We start from the raw sequence: 19,195 nt of genomic DNA, 5'->3' as shown, positions 1-19,195 counted from the left end.
TAAATAGGGATGAAAATGTGTCAAAAAAAAATATACGCAAGGCATAAAAAAAATTAATTTAGAAAACAATCTATAGACTTACTTTTACGGGATTTGGTATATAGTTTTTCAATTTTATTTATTTTTCCTAATTCTTGATAAATATTGAATATTTCATAGGCTTAAATAAGTTAACAGGTTTAGAATAAATCTTTTAATTTTTTATATAAATTAATTCAGATCTACAATTTAATTTAGATCAGCCTAATAAGTTCAAATTCAATGTATTTTTTATATAAATATGACTAATTTAAAACAAAATTTAATGTGACCCAACTCATTTAAATCCTAAATACAAGAAATCGTTATGGTTGCAGATTTATCTACACAGGCAATTAGTTCATTGTACTTTTGGGAGCTGGTAAAATGTCTCAGTATCGTTGTTCTTTGCAACATCTCCATGCTTAGCCTTTTTAAGTAAGATGGAAATTCAAGTCTGAGTGTTTGACTATTGTCAATGTCAAGAATATAGCTTTGTTAATTTTTTGCACTTGGATTGGATCTTCTGAGAGTGCGTATTCCAAATAGAGGTTTTCTTTGCATTTCAAATTCCCGGAAATTTCACAAACAACCTACATCTGATTTTGCTTTATACTATTTAAAGATTTAAAAAAAAAAATTATTTCGAAATATTATCATCAAATATTATTTAATTATTTTTAACATCATTTTCAAATGGATTGTGATTATTTTTGGTTCAGTTTAATGCGAAGCCATTTATTTTCCTACCATCTAAAATAAATGAACACAACAATAAGAGATAATTTCAGTTTTATTATCAAATTTTAAATATAGTTATTAAAAATATCTTACAAATTGATTGGGGAAACTGGAAAGAGAGTCCCAAACAGAAACAGACCATTAAAAATAAAATCCAAGCGATGAGTTTGAAGCATTGACAAGATTAATTAGGGATGCTACTCTCGTTGAGTAGTTCTCTCATGTTATATAGAGAAAGCACGTGAGATTTATCATTAAAAGATAAAAAAAGAAAAAGAAAAAAAGTAAATGACATATTCAAATTGAGATGACAAAAGATAATTATCTGATATAAATGAGAATAGTATTTTTCTATCCGTAATGAAGTTTTGCCTATAAAACAACGAACTTATCAGGGGGGGGAAAAAAAAGCGTGACACGGTTAATGGTAATGCAAATTAAACTGGGCCTAGCATTGGGCCGATAGCTAAATATCTTGGCCCGAAACACCTTCGGTGACGTCATCCAAATTTTCGATCCAAAACCCTCGAGAAACCTTGCTTTGTGTGTTTTGCAGCATCTCCTCTCAAGTTGAAGAGCAATGGCGTGCGTTGTTCCTCCAAGGAAGAAGAAGAAGGGGCAATACGGCGTCGCAGAGCTGAAAACCCTAGGGAAGGAGCTTCTGTCATCAGCATCGCACATCAACAACCTCCCTCTTCTCCTCACGTTCGTTTCCCCTTCTTCTCCACCTCACCATGTCCTCGAATCTCTCCTCTCACTCCACTCCTTTTTCCTCCCTCTCCTCCCTCAGCTCCCTTCCTCCGCCGCCACCGCCGCATCCTCCTCCTCCTCCACCGACGTCGACCAGTCCCAATTGATTTACCTCACATGGCTCCGTTCCAAGTTCGACGAGTTCGTCAAGTCCCTCATCTACGTTCTCGTTTCGCCGCAATCCGATGAAACTCTCAAGGAACTCGTGTTGGACACGGTAATGGAGTTTGTGAAGGTGGCCAATGGGGGAAACTTCCACTCTGCTATATATCACAGGCTTCTCCATTGTATCGTGAGTTATACCAGCTGTTTTTTTTTCCTTGTGCCAATTTTTATTTTAAAAGAACTTTGTCGCTCTGATTTCTTTGATTTTGAATTGACACTATCAGGTTCACTCTACTAGTCCTGCTGAAGTTTTGGTGGATTTACTTGCATCTAAGTATTTCAAGTATATTGATGTCCGGTATGGTTATCATGCTGCCACTGTTTTTCTATGCGTACTATTTTTTCATTTCATTTGTTTTATATGGTTCTTTGCTCAGTAAATATACATTTTGGTTTTAAATACTGATTTTACTTTGTTTTTGGTGTTGAATACATAACTCATTTCAATTATGGGGCTTAAGCTAGTTTACTGAATTATAATGTTACTTGGTGCAGTTATTTTACATTCATAAGCCTAAAAAAGCTCGCTAGAACTTTGGAGGGAAAAGATACCTCAGGTGCTTTTCTTCCTTTGCTTACTTCTCCTATTCTTCCATTTTTTCTTTAGTACACTATTCTTCCAACTTTTAACGTGAAAGATTGTGAATTGGAGATTTATGCGTTATTTTCAATTTCCAACTATTTGGGTATTATCCATTTGATAACACATTTACTTATCCTTGTTAGATGATACAATTGCAAGTGGAGATGGCACCGACGAAAGTCAATTGAGCTCAAAGTTAGTAAGACTTATAGTCACTGTTTCAAGCTACTTCTATTCTTTTCCATTTCCTCCCTTTTGTCAAGAGATGTGGATCAACAAAGCTGGTTGGCTATCATTAATATCAAAAGATTATGTTCTTTGGTCATAAACCGTGCCTTTTCGTAGTGGTTATCTATTTTTTAATTTGTATATTGGATGTTTTAATTACAAAAATGACATGCCATATCCCATAACATGCTATAAGCATATATATATATTTTTGCAACTCAATGTTGTCTAGTTCAAGTTAAAATTTTAACTTTTTTCTGCCAGGAAGACTTAGTCCTAGTCATGAAACTTGGAGATGTATGAATCTACTTAAAATAACCAAATACTGATTTGTTTCTATTGATAACTTGAAAATGTACTCTTTTGCAGTATGGAGGGTGTCATCCGCAATTTTTATTACACTATATCACATGTCCCCTCTCTTGAAGACTTGGATAATATATCTGATTTTGAAATGTGGAGCAGATCAGGTGGCTGTTTGCTAATTTATTTTTAGACTAAAAAGTTATATATCATAATGAAGATATCGACTTTGATCCTTTGTAGGCATACATTTTATACATAGATTGAGCTACTTAGTGCTTTCTTCTATTTATTTTCTTAGGACTTCGTATAAAGTACCGTTTGCTCATCCACATGTATGTTTATAATTTGGATTTCTGTCCGTAGAAAGTGATCATAAGCAGCTTTCTGGAGATGTGGATGCTGGTGATAAGCAGCTGAAGCGACATAAGCATAACAATAATGTAAATTATTATTCCATACTCATAGTCATAGCTAAGTTCAATGTTATTTCTAATTTTATTCATTGTTGAGGATACTTATCCTCCAATTTCCTTGTAAATTCTTCTCTTCGTCTTAATGAATTTATTCTTCTCATTAAATCTATTGTAATTGCTTTTCTGCTTTTCACTTTTGCATGTCCATTTATCTTCGTTGTTATGCATATAGGTATTGTCTGCGGCCAAAATTGCCAAGAAGATGAAGTTAAAATTTACTAATGCATGGATTGCGTATCTTAGATTGCCACTTCCTCTTGATTTGTACAAGGAGGTAATCTGCAAGTGTATACTTTCAAAATTAGAAATTACTATAACATTTTATTCTGAAACATGATATGAATGTTTTAACATTTCATAATGCTTGTAACTATGATGGCGTGGTAGTTTTTCTTACATGTATGCCATGTCTTTAGAATTTCGGCTGGCCTGGCCTTCAAATATTGAGTCCTTTTTTTGTGTGTACATGTACATGACTCTGCATAAACAGGAGTCATGATTTAACTTTTTAATATCAGTCCAGAAATGAGGACATCCAACTCCATTTTATTTTAATAGTTATTGATAGCCTTGCCAGTATATTTCTTTCTTAAACCAATAGAAGTCGTGATTCTGGAATCTGGATACTATTGTCTTTTCTGGAATTTAGATGATTTCTAGTTCAATGTAATTGGTCATTCTTGTTGAGTATCAATGCCACATTCTCTTCTAATTTGGAACGTGAAAATCTTAATTAGAGAGAATATGGATCAAATTTGTATTGAAGACAAGTTATATTTGTGAGTCAGATACTTTCAAGCCTGGTAATCACATGATTCGTTACTTTAATTAATTATACCCTTTGATTGGTTTCATTTTATGGATGTAAAATGAGAAGGTGAACGGTAATTGTTATAGTGGTGATTGTAAATATCAATGGCATTCTTGTTTTAATGATCTTGTTTTTTATGAATGGACCTACATTGTTATACTTTTCCAAAGGTCCTTTTTTTTCCTTTTGATTTCCTGAACTTCATGGCTTTTGTTGCAGGTTCTCGTTAACCTTCATCAAGCAGTTATTCCTCATCTGTCTAATCCCATCATGTTAAGGTAAACATCTATGCTACACGAAATTAACATTTTATTTTGATAACTACATGTTGAATCTGACATGTTACTTTATTGTGTGCAGTGATTTCTTAACTAGATCATATGACATTGGTGGCATAGTAAGTGTGATGGCTCTTAGCAGTCTTTATGTCCTAATGACCCAGTATGGATTGGAATACCCAAATTTCTATGAAAAACTTTATGCCCTCTTAGTTCCATCTATCTTCATGGCTAAACATCGAGCAAGGTTTTTCCAGGTAAAGCTTAGTTAATTATTTTTGTCACTTACAAGTAAAAATAACAACAGGGAATAGCAGGATACATAGCATGGGATTAAGGGATCCTGCTGAGCGACACAGGATATCAACGAAAGCTAACTAAAAACTAAAAGGAATAACAATTCACCCTCTAATATTATATAATTATGCAAAACAGCTATATGTTTACACTATTTATAGACCCAATAATCAAACACCATAATAATATAACCCTATTCTATACTGTAATAGGATGATCCAATATAGAATAGAATCCCTAAATAACAAATCATCCCAAATTTTACACCACTCTGCAGATAAGGAAAGGAACACCCTCAAATTAGTCATTGGGTTAACATCATAAATATGCTAAATACAACTCTTTTTCTACCTGGAAGAGGAAAATAACTTGTTCCTACATATCTCATATGGGAAAACCGATGTATTGAACATGATTGAGTGATGATGAAAAGATAACAAATTATCCAACATAAAAAGTATTAAAGTCAATGATTAGAATGCTTTTGTTGTATGCGAATCCTATGCATGTGCTGTTTTCTGACAATATGCAATTTGCTATTTACAGCTTCTTGATTCTTGCCTTAAGTCACCACTTCTTCCAGCTTACCTGGCTGCTTCCTTTGCAAAGAAATTGAGTAGGTTGTTGCTTGCAGTTCCTCCTTCGGGGGCATTGGTCATTACGGCTCTAATTCATAATATTTTGCGTAGACATCCTTCAATCAACTGTTTGGTACACCGGGTAAAAAATACAGTCTTCTTCCATCTGTCTTTTTTTATTTTTGTCTATTATATTAATAACTTTTGGTTTCTGGATTGTATCTTTAGTATTGGTGATGTTATTAAGGATCACATGAAAAAATTACAGGGGAGGGAAAGAGAGCAGTGATCTTGAAATCATAGTCTGTTGGCCACATTATAAGCTTTTCCATTTAGAAAACACTTTATTTCAAGCGTGTTCAGGACTTATTTTTCTATTCATCTTAGTTAGTATTATTGCAGTTCAGTATATGGATGTTAACTGTAGCCTCATTGCCTCTGTGGGGCTTGTGAGCAGGATTATATCTTAACCCATAATGGCTGAGCTGTGTAAAAAATTGATTAGCTGTGACCAAGAACTCAAAATGGACTACGGTGGCCCAGCTTTGAGATTATTTTTGGGCCTTGCTTGAACAAATATATATTCAGTTTTTTTCTCGATTATAACCCTGTGATCAATAATCAAATCTTTATGCCTTTGCACAACACGGGTTGTAAGATAGAACTAGAATACTAAATGAGAATGCAAAACCAAAGAAGGTCAAGGATTGAAAAGGAAAATAATTGTCTGCCTCCTCTTTCCAACTTTTCTCTTGGATTCTTATGTGGTTATTTTCAAAGGTTCGGATGAAGCATCAAAAGTTTCTCTAGCTTCTCTTTTTTACTTCTTGCAGCATTATTATCCCTGTTTACTTCTATTCTTGATTCTCCTTTTCTGCCCTCAGTCATTATTGTTTAATATTTAAACTTTTTCTTCATTATCTTTTTCAAGTTTGTTTTAGTGTTGGTGAATGTCAAACCTTGCCTCCCTAAATCCAAAATCCATAAATTGCTAACACTCAGTTACAGTTAAAATGACATTTCCTTATCCTTCTGTTTGTCAAATATGCTCGTTAGTACACACTAGTAGCAAATTTAAATATTTGCTAATATATTGTTGACAAAAAGAATCTGACTAGACAGTATTGTAGATCCCACATGACATGCTGCTGTGATCTGCAATTTTATGATAGAGCTGTAGTGTAGATGATTGGCATTGTCTGATTTTATGTTTGCCCATTTTTTTTTCTTTTGGGAGAGCCAGGGCCCAGGAGATTGGATTCTTGGTTGAAGGATGGTCTAAGGAAGCTAGGGTTTGAATCTTGGAGTTGCTCCGATACCATGATGATATGAGAAATATAAGGATTGGAAGAGATACTTTCTAAATAAATTACTACTGCCTGATCTCTTTTATATGTTAAGGCTACGAACTCATGAGGATATAAATGCTTTGGGTTCACTTTTTCTCTAGCACTTGTAATTTCAGCACTGTGTTTTGTTAGAGAATAATATAAAACCATTAAAAAGGCCTTCACCCAAAACCTTAAGGTTTTGGGTTGAATTAGTTTTTTAAATGGTATTAGAGCTTCAATGACCATAAGGTCACGAATTCAATCCTTACCGCCCTCCACTTGTGGAATTAAATAAGGATAAGGTAAGAAATTGGGCCTATGCAATATCCACGTTTCAAGCCCAAAGGGTTCTTACGTGAGGGGGTATGATAGAGAATAATATAAACCATTAAGAAGGCCTTCACCCAAAACCTAAGGTTTTGGGTTGAATTGGTTCTTTACATTTCCTTGGTGGACTGAACTTTTTTATTAGCATATAGCTGCTTCTTTTGTTTAATATTTGGAGTGGACTTTGCAGTAGTGGAATTGTACTAGTCAAGAAACTAACTAGGAACCTTTTTTCTTCTCTTTTTTATCCCTTTCTTCTAAAGTTTGGTGTTTGTGATCGCATGTCAAATTGTACAATTTGTTCCTTGTGGGAAAAATGGTAGGATATGTCTGTTGCAGTGTAAAAGATGAACTGCTCTCTTTCTGTTTGGATTGGGCTGATAATTTCTATATATGGGCAGGAAGATGGTGTTGATGAAGGGGAAGATGATCATAGAACAGATGACGGAAATGCTGCAACCTTGGATAATGCCAAGACTGGTGCCCTTCCCTGCCAGAAACCTGGAATTGACCATTTTAACAATGGGGAAACTAATCCTAAGAAGTCAGGCGCTATGAGTAAGCTTCTTTTTGAAGTTATCTGTTGTCCAATCTAACTTAAGTCTATTTTCTGCCCTAAACTAAACCTTCTGAAAGTGAGAAAGCCGCATTGTTGTTTTTGCTCTTATGAATTTCTGTAAATCACACACACACACACACACACACTTGTATTATGTTTCTATTTGGACATAACTTGTAGTTTAAATTGTCAACATAGGCATATCCTGTACTTCTCTTGTCGATGTTTTATTACCATGATTTTCTGCTTGGTTGACCAAGAAAATCTCCGCAGGCTACTCTGAACTTGATGACATTTATACATTGATTTTATAACTTGCATAAATGTATCATATATTATCAAAGTTTGATTGGCAATAGGTCTGAGTTTTGGGTAATGGGTATATCATATAAGGGGAAAATTGCGAATCATGACTGGACCAAATTTATTTTTTATTTTTTTTAAGTCTTCTATATTTGTTTTGCTAATGAAGATCTCTTGGAGCAGGAAGTTCTCTTTGGGAAATTGATACCATTCTTCACCACTACTGTCCGCCTGTCTCACGGCAAGTGTTTTGATCTTGATGTTTGACTCCTAGTTTTCCTTTTCTTCTTTCCCTGTTTTTTATTTCAACTTTTTTTTTTTCTGTTTTTGAATTTTGATAAACTTACTACCTTGAATATCACACGCTTTTGCTTGTGGTTTTAGGTTTGCTTTGTCTCTTGAGAATGATTTGACAGTCAGGGCCAAAACAAGTGAAGTTAATGTTGGTGATTTTAGTGCCGGTTCATATGCAACAATACTTGGAGCAGAGGTGATATAATAATTACTTTCTTGATTTTGTTCCCTTCCCATGATGTGCATAAATTGTTTGTATAATAAGAGGAAGTAGAGAAAGATGGACATATTGCTTATTGCCTTGTATCACCTGGTGACAACTTGCACCATTGCAGATATCACGGAGGGTAAAGCGGGTTCCCCCTGCATTCTACAAAGCAACTCCTACTACTCTGTTTTCAGAGACTGATTTTGCTGGTTGGACTTTCAAATGTGAAGAAACTCCCGAAACGATCGTTGACAATAATGAGAATGCTACTAAAGATTTATCGGAACATAAATGCAGTTCCGTGAAATGACAACGAACGGAATGCCATTGATTCATGTTTGTCAGCCTCGAAAATAGTGTTCTGTGAAGGTGTTACTAGTTTTATATTTTTCTTTTGAGGAAGAAAAAACTGCCTCCGGCCACCGAGGGGGGGACGGGGGTTGTAAGGAGTATTTCATGTTTATCCATAATCTTCTCATTGAAGTCATGATTATATATGTAGGATAACTATCCCCATTCTTTTTGTGGCTATTTATGGTGCATAAGCTTAACATTTCATTTATTAAATTGAAATGTAAGATTTACAGGTTAGACTATAGTTTATTCACACAATTTTCTTACATTAGATTTACGTGAGATGTCTCTGCCTATTTTTCTTAATTCTGGTGTAGAGATTGAGTTGGGTAACAGATTTTTCCAACTTTATATTATTAAGTCTTTTATCACATAAGTTGTAATATTAAAAATACAATTGTTGATGGGGACAGTATTCGTCTACAAATTTTTTTGAATTTTTTTACAAATTACACTATGTTCTCCCGGGAGAACATATTGTAGTTTGTTAAAGTTTGTATTCTCTCGGGAGAATATAGTATAGTTTGTAAATAAAAAAGTTTGTAAATATAATCTGCCATTTGTTGATGATATGCTTAGTCATCAAAGTTTACTTAGTTAATGGTGGAAGCAAAAATTTGTTGGCGTACGTTGAGCATTTAACGAGCTTTTCAGCATAACTCATAACTACACATCATCAGTGATATTGGAAAGTTAACACGCAAGGTTGAATCTAATTAAAATTTATGCCTTCTTTCACAATAATAATAATAATAAAAATTATGTCTTAAGTGACTCCGTGGATATACCGGGCCAAAAAAAGCACTAGAGAATTGTTGTCTTTAAGCAAGATTGCCATTTTTTTTTTCAGAGGTCATTGAAGCGTGAGTATAAAAAAATAAATAAAATGAAACCAGCAATAATTCATAGCAAAATCTCCAGATTAGGTAGTGTGAGTAGGTGTGCCTGACTGGACATTGTTTATTTTTTCTCCTAAATAAAATTAGCTGTGGACGTCATTTATAAATACCTATTTTCCTTTTATTTGGTGCTCTCTCATAATCTATAAAGCGTTAATACTTCAAAATAATTATCGTACTTATATCTAATACATATTGAATCGAATACTTTTCGACAGCTGTCTTACTATTTTTTCTTTCATTTTAATAACAATACAGGTTGAATACTATAATAACGAGCTAAATAATTTGTGCTTTCAACTATTGAAGTTGACTTATGAAACTTTGATTGCTTTATTCTCGTTTGGGATTCATAAAATTATACCATATTAATTTTGGAAAAATGTTTGTCCTTTTAAATAACACAATTTATATCATTTCACTCTTACAAAGAGATGAGATCCACACTTTTTTTTTTGTCCACTCTCTCTTTTCCTTTGTCTATCTCTTTCTCTCACTGACATAACTTTACATACTTTAAAATGATACACATTTTTCCCATTAATTTTATAACTCATAAGTTAACTATATAAAGTCAAATAAATTTTAAATTTTGTCATAATATTTTTTTTTGGATGCACCACGGATATCCTCCACGAGAAACAATCCTGCTCGAGGTAAATTCAGGATTAGGATTTTAAATTCCTCCAAAAGATAATACTGGAGAATCAAACACATGTTCTCACCCCACATACTCAGCTCTCACACACTAACTGAGCTACCATCATTTAGTTTTTCATAATATTATATCATGTCATATGTTTATATTCGTACTTCCTAACTCATAATCGCCACAATATTTTTGTGTAAAAGTTACATTCAAATCACATAAAAATTTATCAGCATATAATTTATTCAAAATATGAAATGTTACGTCTTAAGAAATTATCATACATCCACATGCTTACGTAATGCAGTTAATATTGAAATACAAAAATAAATAACACGGAAAAGTGTTTATTGTCTCATTTACAATCTCAAAAGTCAAAACAGTATAATTTTTTGGTAATCAAAAACAATATAATTTTAATTATGAGAAAAAAAAAAAAAACTGATGTTTTTGAGAATCTTATTTGTCCTATAATATGAATTTTTAAAAAATGCCATGCATTTTTTTCCCGAACCTTAAAATATTATGTTAGGAAAAATTAGTAAATCCAAATAATAATTATTAATTTAAGAGCTTAAAAACAATTCATCTTTTTAGGTAAATATAATAATCAATCCGAATGATTTTATATTAATGTAAGTTACACTTTTAATATTAACCGTTAGTCCTATATATATCAAACATCTCTAATTTATTATATGTATGAGCTATTAAATATAAGTAAATCAAAGATGGGGTTAGAATTAGGGTTGGCAAAAACGAGCCAACCGGTCGAGTTGGCTTGTAACCCGCCAAAAATGAGCCGGGTTGGGTTGGCAAAAATGAACTGTCAACCCGACCCGAGCCAGCTCGTGAAAAAACGAGCCAACCCGCGAGTCAAACGAGCCAGCTCGCGGGTTGAGTTTTTTTATTTATAAAAAAATACAAAATATAATATACAAAAATAGGCAAAACCCACACATGCTGTCAACATTTATCTTCCTTCTCTAAACCTAAGTCCCTAATCTTCTCACATCTTTGCCATTTTTATATTGTTAGGTTGTGTTGGCTCTGTTTGGTTCAAATATAACAGCAAGTGGTTCAGATTATTTCTTGATGTTGATGCAAATTTGTTGTGAAGAAAATTCGAAACTAAAATATTTTGCTTTTATTTCTCATTTTGTAACCCTTTATTTAAGCTAATGGAAGCCACATAGCTAGTGCATTAATACTACAGAATCATTTAAATAGGCTGAAAATGAGCCAACCCGCGAGCAATTTTTGAGTCAACCCGCGATTTCGAACCAACTCGCGAGCTATTTTTTCAAATCAACCCACGAGCCATATTTTTGAGTCAACCCGCGAGCCAACCTTAACCCGACTCGAGTCGAATTTTTTGGCTCTTTTTTTTTCAAGCCAACCCTAATCTGACTCGTTTTTTCCGGGTAAAATGCGGGTTGGATTGGGTCGGGTTGGGTCGGACCGGATTGACCCGTTTTGCCAACCCGAGTTACAATGGTTGATTCCATTGACCATCGTTCTGGTGGAAGTGATAGTTTGAGTCATGGAGCAAGTTATTCGCTTCTTATTCAAGCTGTTGTCGTCAAAAGCATTGCCACCAGCAAGGGTGTATGCAGATAGAGGTTGAAATGCGACCTTAAGATGAGTATATAGTAGGATAGACTATCCCTTATTGTAGTAGGAGTAAATAAGAAATAACTACAATATTAAATAAATTTTTGTTTAGTATCTTCTCAAATCTCAGTTGCATATATGTTATTAGGTATGAACTTTCAAGTTGGTTTTTCTCATACTAATTTTTTTTTTTTTTTTTTTTTGTAAACTTCTCATACTAACTTTACAACAAAGAACTCAGTGAATATTTGCTTCGATCGATTTCCCAAGCTCACAACACAAACAAAACTAAAAAGAAGGATAGGTAAAATAGCACTTGAATGTGTGCAACAAGCTGTATAATAAGTCCATGATTTGTGACTTTGAACATGTGATTTGATGTTAAAATGGGAATGAAAAGGATATCTTTTGTTAATAAAAATCCCAAATATTGCATTGAAACGAAGGATTCTGATTTTGAGTGCTAATGGGCTGATTTTTTATGTTTCAGGGCCAATTGGTGCTATTTCTCCCAGCAAAAAGAATAAAGAAAAATTGGGCCAATCCTTCTGAGTTAGACGCACAAAGTGAGGAAAGAAAGAAACAAATTTGGGAAGGGAAGGTTTGATAGGGGGCCAATCCTTCTGAGCTCGGGGGCCGACGGATGAATGACCTTCGAGGAAAACGGCAGGATGATAGGCAGCAGGCCAAGGGAAGGTTTGATAAATATGCCCCCCTGAACTCTTCTCGGTCGCAAATATGGCGCGAGGTCGCGTTCACCGACATGAAGAAAGTCGAGCGACCTCGGCCTTTACAAAACCAGGCTGGTTTGGATCGAACCCGGTACTGCGCATTTCACGACGGTCCGGGTAATACAACAGATGAATGTTGGGACCTTAAAGATGTAATTGAGAAGTACATTAGAGAGGGGAAGTTGCGGCAGTATTTCATCTGTACGCAGGGATGGAGAAATAGGAAGAGGAGAGGAGGGCGGCTCGGAAGCCCGCCCAAGGAAAATAAGTTTAAAGAGGAAGGACGAGGTAAGAAGCCGACTAAAGAAGATGACGAATTCCAAGAGCCGGAGTTCGAGTGCAACGTGATCAGTGGAGCTTTTGGCAGTGGTGGCGACACAATGAATGCCCGACGTAAATATTTGTGTGAGGTGCTTTCAACTCGAGAGCGCCCCAAGTTCAAGCAGGAAGAAGAATCAGAGCAGCCGCTGTTATACTTCACAAAGAAGGAGCTCGAGGATGTAGTGCCAGGACATGTTGATGGGCTGGTGATTACAGGAACATTGGTCAATTGCAGAGTTAGGAAGATTTTTCTGGACAATGGGAGTTGTGCCGATATAATTTTATGGCACGCATTTAAAAAGATGAATTTAGACGAAGAAGATTTGAAGGCTTGCAACACGGCTTTAATTGCGTTTAATGGCCATAACACTACTCCTAAGGGGTATATTGATCTCAGATTAACATTGGGGACTAAGGAGGCATACAAATCCGAGAGGGTGAGGTTCATTGTAGCCTACTTTCCATCAGAATACAATGTGATTTTGGGAAGACCTACAATTCATGCGTGGGACATGCTAGTCTCAACCAAGCATCAAAAGTTAAAAATGATTGGTAAGCAGGGTACGGTGCTTACCATAGCTGGGGACCAGAAGGAGTCTCGAGATTGTTATTTCAGATCTGTACGGATGGTGGACCAAGATCCCAAAGACGTAGCTACGACTAAGTAGAGTGGTTACCAATCTTCGAAGCGGAGCTCGGTTAATATGATGGAATTGGATATGAGGGATGAAACACAGATGCCAAGGCCGGAACCCGACGGAGAGTTAGAGGAGGTAACTGTGGGAGCACCAGGACAAACAACGAAGATAGGAAAGGGGTTGACGGATGAGGAAAAAGCCCAGCTGGCCTCCTATTTGAGGAGTTATAATGACGTCTTTGCTTGGAAATCTTCAGATATTCCAGGGGTGGATCCAGAATTTTGCTGTCACAGGTTAGCTGTATATCCCGGCTCAAAACCAGTGGCGCAGAAGAAGAGGAAGCTCGGCTCAGAGCGTCGGCAGGAGCTCGAGGATCACGTGAAAGAACTTCTAGAGGCCGGATTCATCAGGGAAATACAATACACAACCTGGTTGTCAAACGTAGTCATGGTGAAGAAGCCAAATGGAAAGTGGAGGGTATGCAAAGATTACACTGACCTAAATAAGGTGTGCCCTAAGAATGCATACCCAATGCCCAACATCGACCAGTTGGTTGATAATTCCTCCGGGTTCCGAATGCTATCCTTCATGGACGCTTATTCGGGATATAACCAAATTCCACTGCACCTTGAGGATCAGGAGAAAACTGCTTTCATCGCAGAAAAGGCAAATTACTGTTATAATGTGATGCCCTTTGGGCTGAAAAATTCAGGAGCAACATATCAACGAATGATGAACCAAGTATTCTCTGATAAATTGGGCAGGAACGTTGAGGTATACATTGATGACATGATAGTGAAGTCGATTGATATGCCAATACACGTTCGTGATTTAAAGCAGACCTTTGATAAGCTCAGGCAGCATCGTATCAGGTTAAACCCGACGAAGTGTACCTTTGGGGTCTTTGCAGGAAAATTCCTCGGATTTATGCTCACGCATAGGGGGATAGAAGCGAATCTGGATAAGTGTGGGGCTGTTCTAAGTATGGCAGCGCCAACAAGCAAGAAGGAGATACAGCAGTTAACAGGAAGGTTGGCTTCCCTGACGAGGTTCCTACCCCGGTCGGCGGAGACAGCCCTGCCTTTCTTTAAGCTGCTGAGGAAAGAAGCTCAGTACGGGTGGACCTCGGAATGTGAAGCTGCGTTCCAGGAGATCAAGAGGCAACTTGTTTCTCCCCCGGTGCTAGCAAAGCCAAGGGAGTTGGAAACTTTAATTTTGTACTTATCCGTTGGAGATGTGGCAGTGAGTTCGGTTCTGGTGCAAGAGAATGCAGAGGGTCAACAACTGATATACTTCGTGAGTCGGCTCTTGCAAGGAGCCGAGCTTAGATATCAACGGCTGGAAAAAGTGGCTTTTGCTCTTCTAATCTCGGCAAGGAGGCTCCGAGCGTACTTTCAGGGACACAGGATCCTGGTGAGATCCGACCTGCCGATCCGACAAATACTCCATAAGCCGGATTTGGCAGGAAGGATGATGAGTTGGGCAGTGGAGTTATCGGAATTTGACATAACTTTCGAGAGCCGTAAAGCGATCAAGTCTCAGGCGTTGGCCGACTTTGTTCGCGAGCTCACTTCAGTCCAAACGGCAGATTCTGCTAGCCTGGATACATGGAATGTGTATGTTGATGGGTCCTCTAATGTAAAAGGAAGCGGAGTCGGGGTAATTATTGAAAACCCTGATGGCGTTGCAATTGAGTACTCTATGCAAATGGACTTCGAAACTTCCAACAACCAGGCTGAGTATGAGGCCCTCATAGCCGGACTGTTGCAGGCACAAGAGCTCGGAGCCCGAAAAGTGAAGGTTTACAGTGATTCTCAGTTGGTCACCCCTACTGGCCAAGTATCTTGAACATGCAAAACGAATAATGGCAGACTTCGAAAAGGCAGAGGTTAGTCACATTCCAAGAAGTGAGAACAGCAGAGCAGACATACTATCCAAGCTGGCAAGTACAAAGGGGTGGGGAAACCACCGGACCGTGATTGAGCAAAGTATCCCGGAACCGACGTGCATCATACAGATCTCCCAGGGGAATGATTGGCGTACTCCCATTATTGAGTACGTCGAAAATGGAACTTTTCCTGTTGAGAGAGCAGAGGCCAAGAAGCTAATCTGAGATGCGACGTCATACACTATAATAGAGGGACAACTTTATAAGAAATGTATTTTCACCCCTCTGTTAAAGTGTCTGAACTTGGATAGGGTCCAGTATGTTCTAGCGGAAATCCATGAGGGAATCAATGGGCAACATGTTTGGGTAAAGGCGTTGGCCTGGAAGGCTCTCCGAGCTGGATTCTTTTGGTCGTCCATGGTCTACGATGCGAAAGAGCACGTACAGAAGTGTGATCAATGTCAGAAGCACGGCAGGAACTTGTGGGCTCCCCCTGAGGAGTTGAATATAATCACGGCTCCCTGGCCGTTTTACAAATGGGGAATGGATCTCTTGGGTCCATTTGCAGCAGCTGAAGGCCAGCTTAAATGGTTAGTGGTGGCAGTTGACTATTTCTCAAAGTGGATTGAAGCGGAGCCAGTCGCGACTATCACTTCGGCCCGGATTCAGCGATTTCTGGAGAGGAACATAATATGTCGGTTTAGGATTCCGGCCGAGGTGGTAACCAATAACGGGACCCAATTTGCAAGTAAAGGGTTTCAGAACCTGATGGAGAATTTCCACATCCGGAATCGCTTTGCCTCGGTTGAACACCCTCAAACAAATGGCCAAGCGGAGGCTGCAAACAAAGTAATCGTGGAAGGTCTTCGAAGGCGCATTGAGCAATCCGCCAAAGGAAGGTGGGTGGAGGAGTTATGTTATGTCCTGTGGGGGTATAGAACCACAATTCAGACTTCTGTCGGGGAATCCCCATTCAGGTTAACCTACGGGTGCGAGGCTATGATCCCGGTAGAGTTGGGAGAACCATCTTGGAGAAGGGTTCAAGCCCTGTCGCAAGCAGAAGAGGTCAACAGCAGTAAAATAGCCATAGAACTGGATTTGATAGACGAATGTCGGGTCATGGCGCACTGCAGAAATGTTAGCGCCAAGCAGCTCGTGGCTAATAGGTTCAATAAGAAGGTGAAGCCCAGGACGTTTGAAGTAAAGGACTTGGTGCTCCGACGAGCAGATGTCAGAGGACGAAATGCAGCTGATGGGAAATTGGCTCCATGATGGGAAGGCCCGTTCAGAATAAAAGAAAAACTTTCAAGAGGAGCCTACGTTTTGGAAACCCTGCAGGGGAAACGCCTGGCAAGAACATGGAACGCGGATAAGCTGAAAAAGTATTACAGTTGACGGAAACCTCAATGCCTTTCTTTCATCTTTTCTTTTATTGTATTACGCAATTTGAATTATGAGTAAATTTTTGTTTCCTTTTACAATTGAAAATACATCATGAAGCAGCAGAACTAAAATGTTTCTGCCATTAAAGATAAATCCAAGGTATTTGAACCTAACCCGCCAAATTGACAGGGTTAAGAGTTCTAGCCTTGCAAGGGAATCCGGGGTATTTGAACCCGTCCAGCCCAAAGGCAGGATAGAGCGTTCTAGCCCCGTAAGGCAATCCGGAGGAATTGAACCCGTCCTGCCCAAAGGGTGGGATAGAGCGTTCTAGCCCCGTAAGGCAATCCGGAGGACTTGAACCCGTCTTACCCAAAAGGTGGGATTGAGTGTTCTAGCCATGGAAATAGACACGAGGTATTTGAACCCGTCCAGCCCAAAGGCAGGATAGAGTGTTCTAACCCCGTAAGAAAATCTGTCGAATTTGAACACGTCTCACCCACAGGGTGGATTTGAGTGTTCTAGCCACGGAAGTAGACACGAGGTATTTGAACCCGTCCATCCCAAAGTCCGGATAGGTATTTGAGCCTCCCTTGCCTCAAGCGCAGATTAGTGTTCTAACCCTGCGGCTCGGGACGAGGTATTTGAACTCGTCCTCCCAAAAAGGGATCAAAAGTGAACGAAGGAAATAATATATACAGAGTAGAAATATACCACAACAATATGTCCGAATTTATCAAATATCATCAAAAGCAAAAAACAGCGACCAATATGCGGCCTGGAATTCATGAATGTTAATTCGAAAATCAAGATTACAAAATACCCCGGCATCCCGGGTCTTCAAGGTTGATCCGAGATGAGGGGACAAATTTCTCTCATTTCTTGCTCGAATTGCTGTGTCGCGGCTTCCATCACCGGATTCCCGGATGGAGGTATATCGTTGGTGGTTTCGGTCTCCATAGCTGACGGGAAGAACGCGTCGCCCAAGACATATCCAAAGCAATCCAGTTGGTCCGTGTTCAAGGTCGCATCTGGATTGAAGTGCTTGATCTGATTGATGGCATTATTGAACGCAGTTTCAGCAGCGTTCTCCAGCACGGATTGACTATTGTCATAATCAGCTTGTAAATTCTTGACATCAGTCTCCAGCTTCTGGACCTGCTGACTCAAAACAGCGTTCTTCTCCAACTCAGATAGGGACGACAGTTTTCCTTTGACAAAGTTTATGATGGCCTCCTTATCTACCTCGAATCCGAAGGAGTCCGAAATAAGCTTCATGTCAGCCTGGTATTGCTCCAACGACGCTGCTGAAGCAGCAGCAGATAGGGTCAAATTCTTATTATCCTCAACCAATTTGTCGTGCTCAGCTCGGAGGATATCCCTGTCGGTCTGGAGGGCATCCTTTTCGGCATGAAGTTCGGAATGCTTCTCTAGCAGAACCGAGTACGGTTTCACCAAAGAAGTCGTTTTGTAAGTGTATAGTTCGGCCATCTCCAGCTCTTTTACTTGGGCCTGTGACAAAATGCCAGTCCCGTAAAATTCTGGCGGTGGACGAGTCACTCCACGCAATTCTGTGGCCACTTCAGTTGCCCACAGAGCGCCCCTCCTGAGCCCGGTAGGAAGGGGTGAGGGAGCCGGACTACCATGCTCCGTAGATGTCACAGCCTGGGAACCCCAGTCAAGCCGGCGGGGGCGGATGCTTGGTAATTCCCAATATCAAGCCAGCTGTCATCACTGGTTAAATCCAGCACGGAGACGGCGGTGGTAGCCGGAGGAACATTGCTCGTCCCAGCAGAAGGACTGGCGGTCCGTGGACGCTTCAAGGCATGGGATTGCGTCCGAGCAGAAAACTTCCCTCGCCGGGCTAGAACGTAATCCGGAACCTTGTCCACGGAAGGATTCATTTGGGAACCCGCGTACAGGAGAACACAACCCAGGGTTAGTAAGCAACACATACCTACAATACAAAATATGAACATATACGCATAAATCCATACTGGTCTGGGGAAGGTCGGTTGCAGACTTTGCCGCTAATGAGGCAGCGCTCAGATGCCCTTGAGCCGCGATGTGAGCCAGCAAGGCCTTCGCGTGTGCCTTTTCCTCTGCTGACAACCCCAGCCGGTAGTCTGCCGGCTTCCGCAAGTGATGATCATATGACCAGTACAGGGGGAATCGCCCTTCCCCGTTCTCGTGGAGAAACCACGCTTGGCACCGACCTCGGCAACGACTTTTAAAAAGGCACCTTTAAAGTCCTTAAAGGAGTCACTGTATACTGAAAACAATCTTCTGGACTCCGGCTTCTTTCCTCCACGACCCCGGATGCTGGTCCAACCCTTGAGCTCAGCAGGTTCAGACCCGGTCCGGGGGGTGTATATATTAAAAAAGTAGAAAAAAAAGGGGCTCCGTGCTGGATACAGACAGCGAGGTGCATAATTGTTCGAAGGCAACAATATAAGCCCAACCATTGGGAT

General features: G+C 38.9%; 2 protein-coding genes across 2 annotated transcripts; both read left to right on the top strand.

Moving 5' to 3' along the window:
* The first annotated feature begins 1,322 nt into the window (after positions 1-1,322).
* LOC133294661 (protein NUCLEOLAR COMPLEX ASSOCIATED 4) lies at positions 1,323-8,841 on the top strand. The gene is made up of 14 exons (XM_061493374.1): positions 1,323-1,801; positions 1,899-1,972; positions 2,170-2,231; positions 2,401-2,452; positions 2,855-2,955; positions 3,155-3,231; positions 3,437-3,538; positions 4,295-4,353; positions 4,436-4,610; positions 5,197-5,370; positions 7,288-7,444; positions 7,932-7,989; positions 8,133-8,238; positions 8,378-8,841. Exons 1-14 carry the CDS (start codon positions 1,340-1,342, stop codon positions 8,558-8,560), a joined length of 1,842 nt encoding a protein of 613 aa, XP_061349358.1. The 5' UTR covers positions 1,323-1,339; the 3' UTR covers positions 8,561-8,841.
* A 3,568-nt stretch (positions 8,842-12,409) lies between these two features.
* On the top strand, positions 12,410-13,486 carry LOC133294658 (uncharacterized). The gene has a single exon (XM_061493372.1). It carries the CDS (start codon positions 12,410-12,412, stop codon positions 13,484-13,486), a length of 1,077 nt encoding a protein of 358 aa, XP_061349356.1.
* The last annotated feature ends 5,709 nt before the right edge of the window (positions 13,487-19,195 follow it).

Source organism: Gastrolobium bilobum, unplaced genomic scaffold (genome assembly GCF_033153095.1).
Source record: "Gastrolobium bilobum isolate Gb01-03AN ecotype WA unplaced genomic scaffold, APGP_CSIRO_Gbil_v1 utg12135, whole genome shotgun sequence".
In the NCBI taxonomy this organism is placed as follows: Eukaryota; Viridiplantae; Streptophyta; class Magnoliopsida; order Fabales; family Fabaceae; genus Gastrolobium; species Gastrolobium bilobum.
This window is presented reverse-complemented; position numbering and strand designations above follow the sequence as displayed.

Bases quoted from the DNA above. Each gene is read 5' to 3' on its own strand.
- LOC133294661 (XM_061493374.1), top strand. From the start codon at position 1,340: ATGGCGTGCGTTGTTCCTCCAAGGAAGAAGAAGAAGGGGCAATACGGC. The intron at 1,802-1,898 runs GTGAGTTATACC...TGACACTATCAG, and splicing joins ACAGGCTTCTCCATTGTATC to GTTCACTCTACTAGTCCTGC. The intron at 3,232-3,436 runs GTAAATTATTAT...TTATGCATATAG, and splicing joins GACATAAGCATAACAATAAT to GTATTGTCTGCGGCCAAAAT.
- LOC133294658 (XM_061493372.1), top strand. From the start codon at position 12,410: ATGAATGACCTTCGAGGAAAACGGCAGGATGATAGGCAGCAGGCCAAG.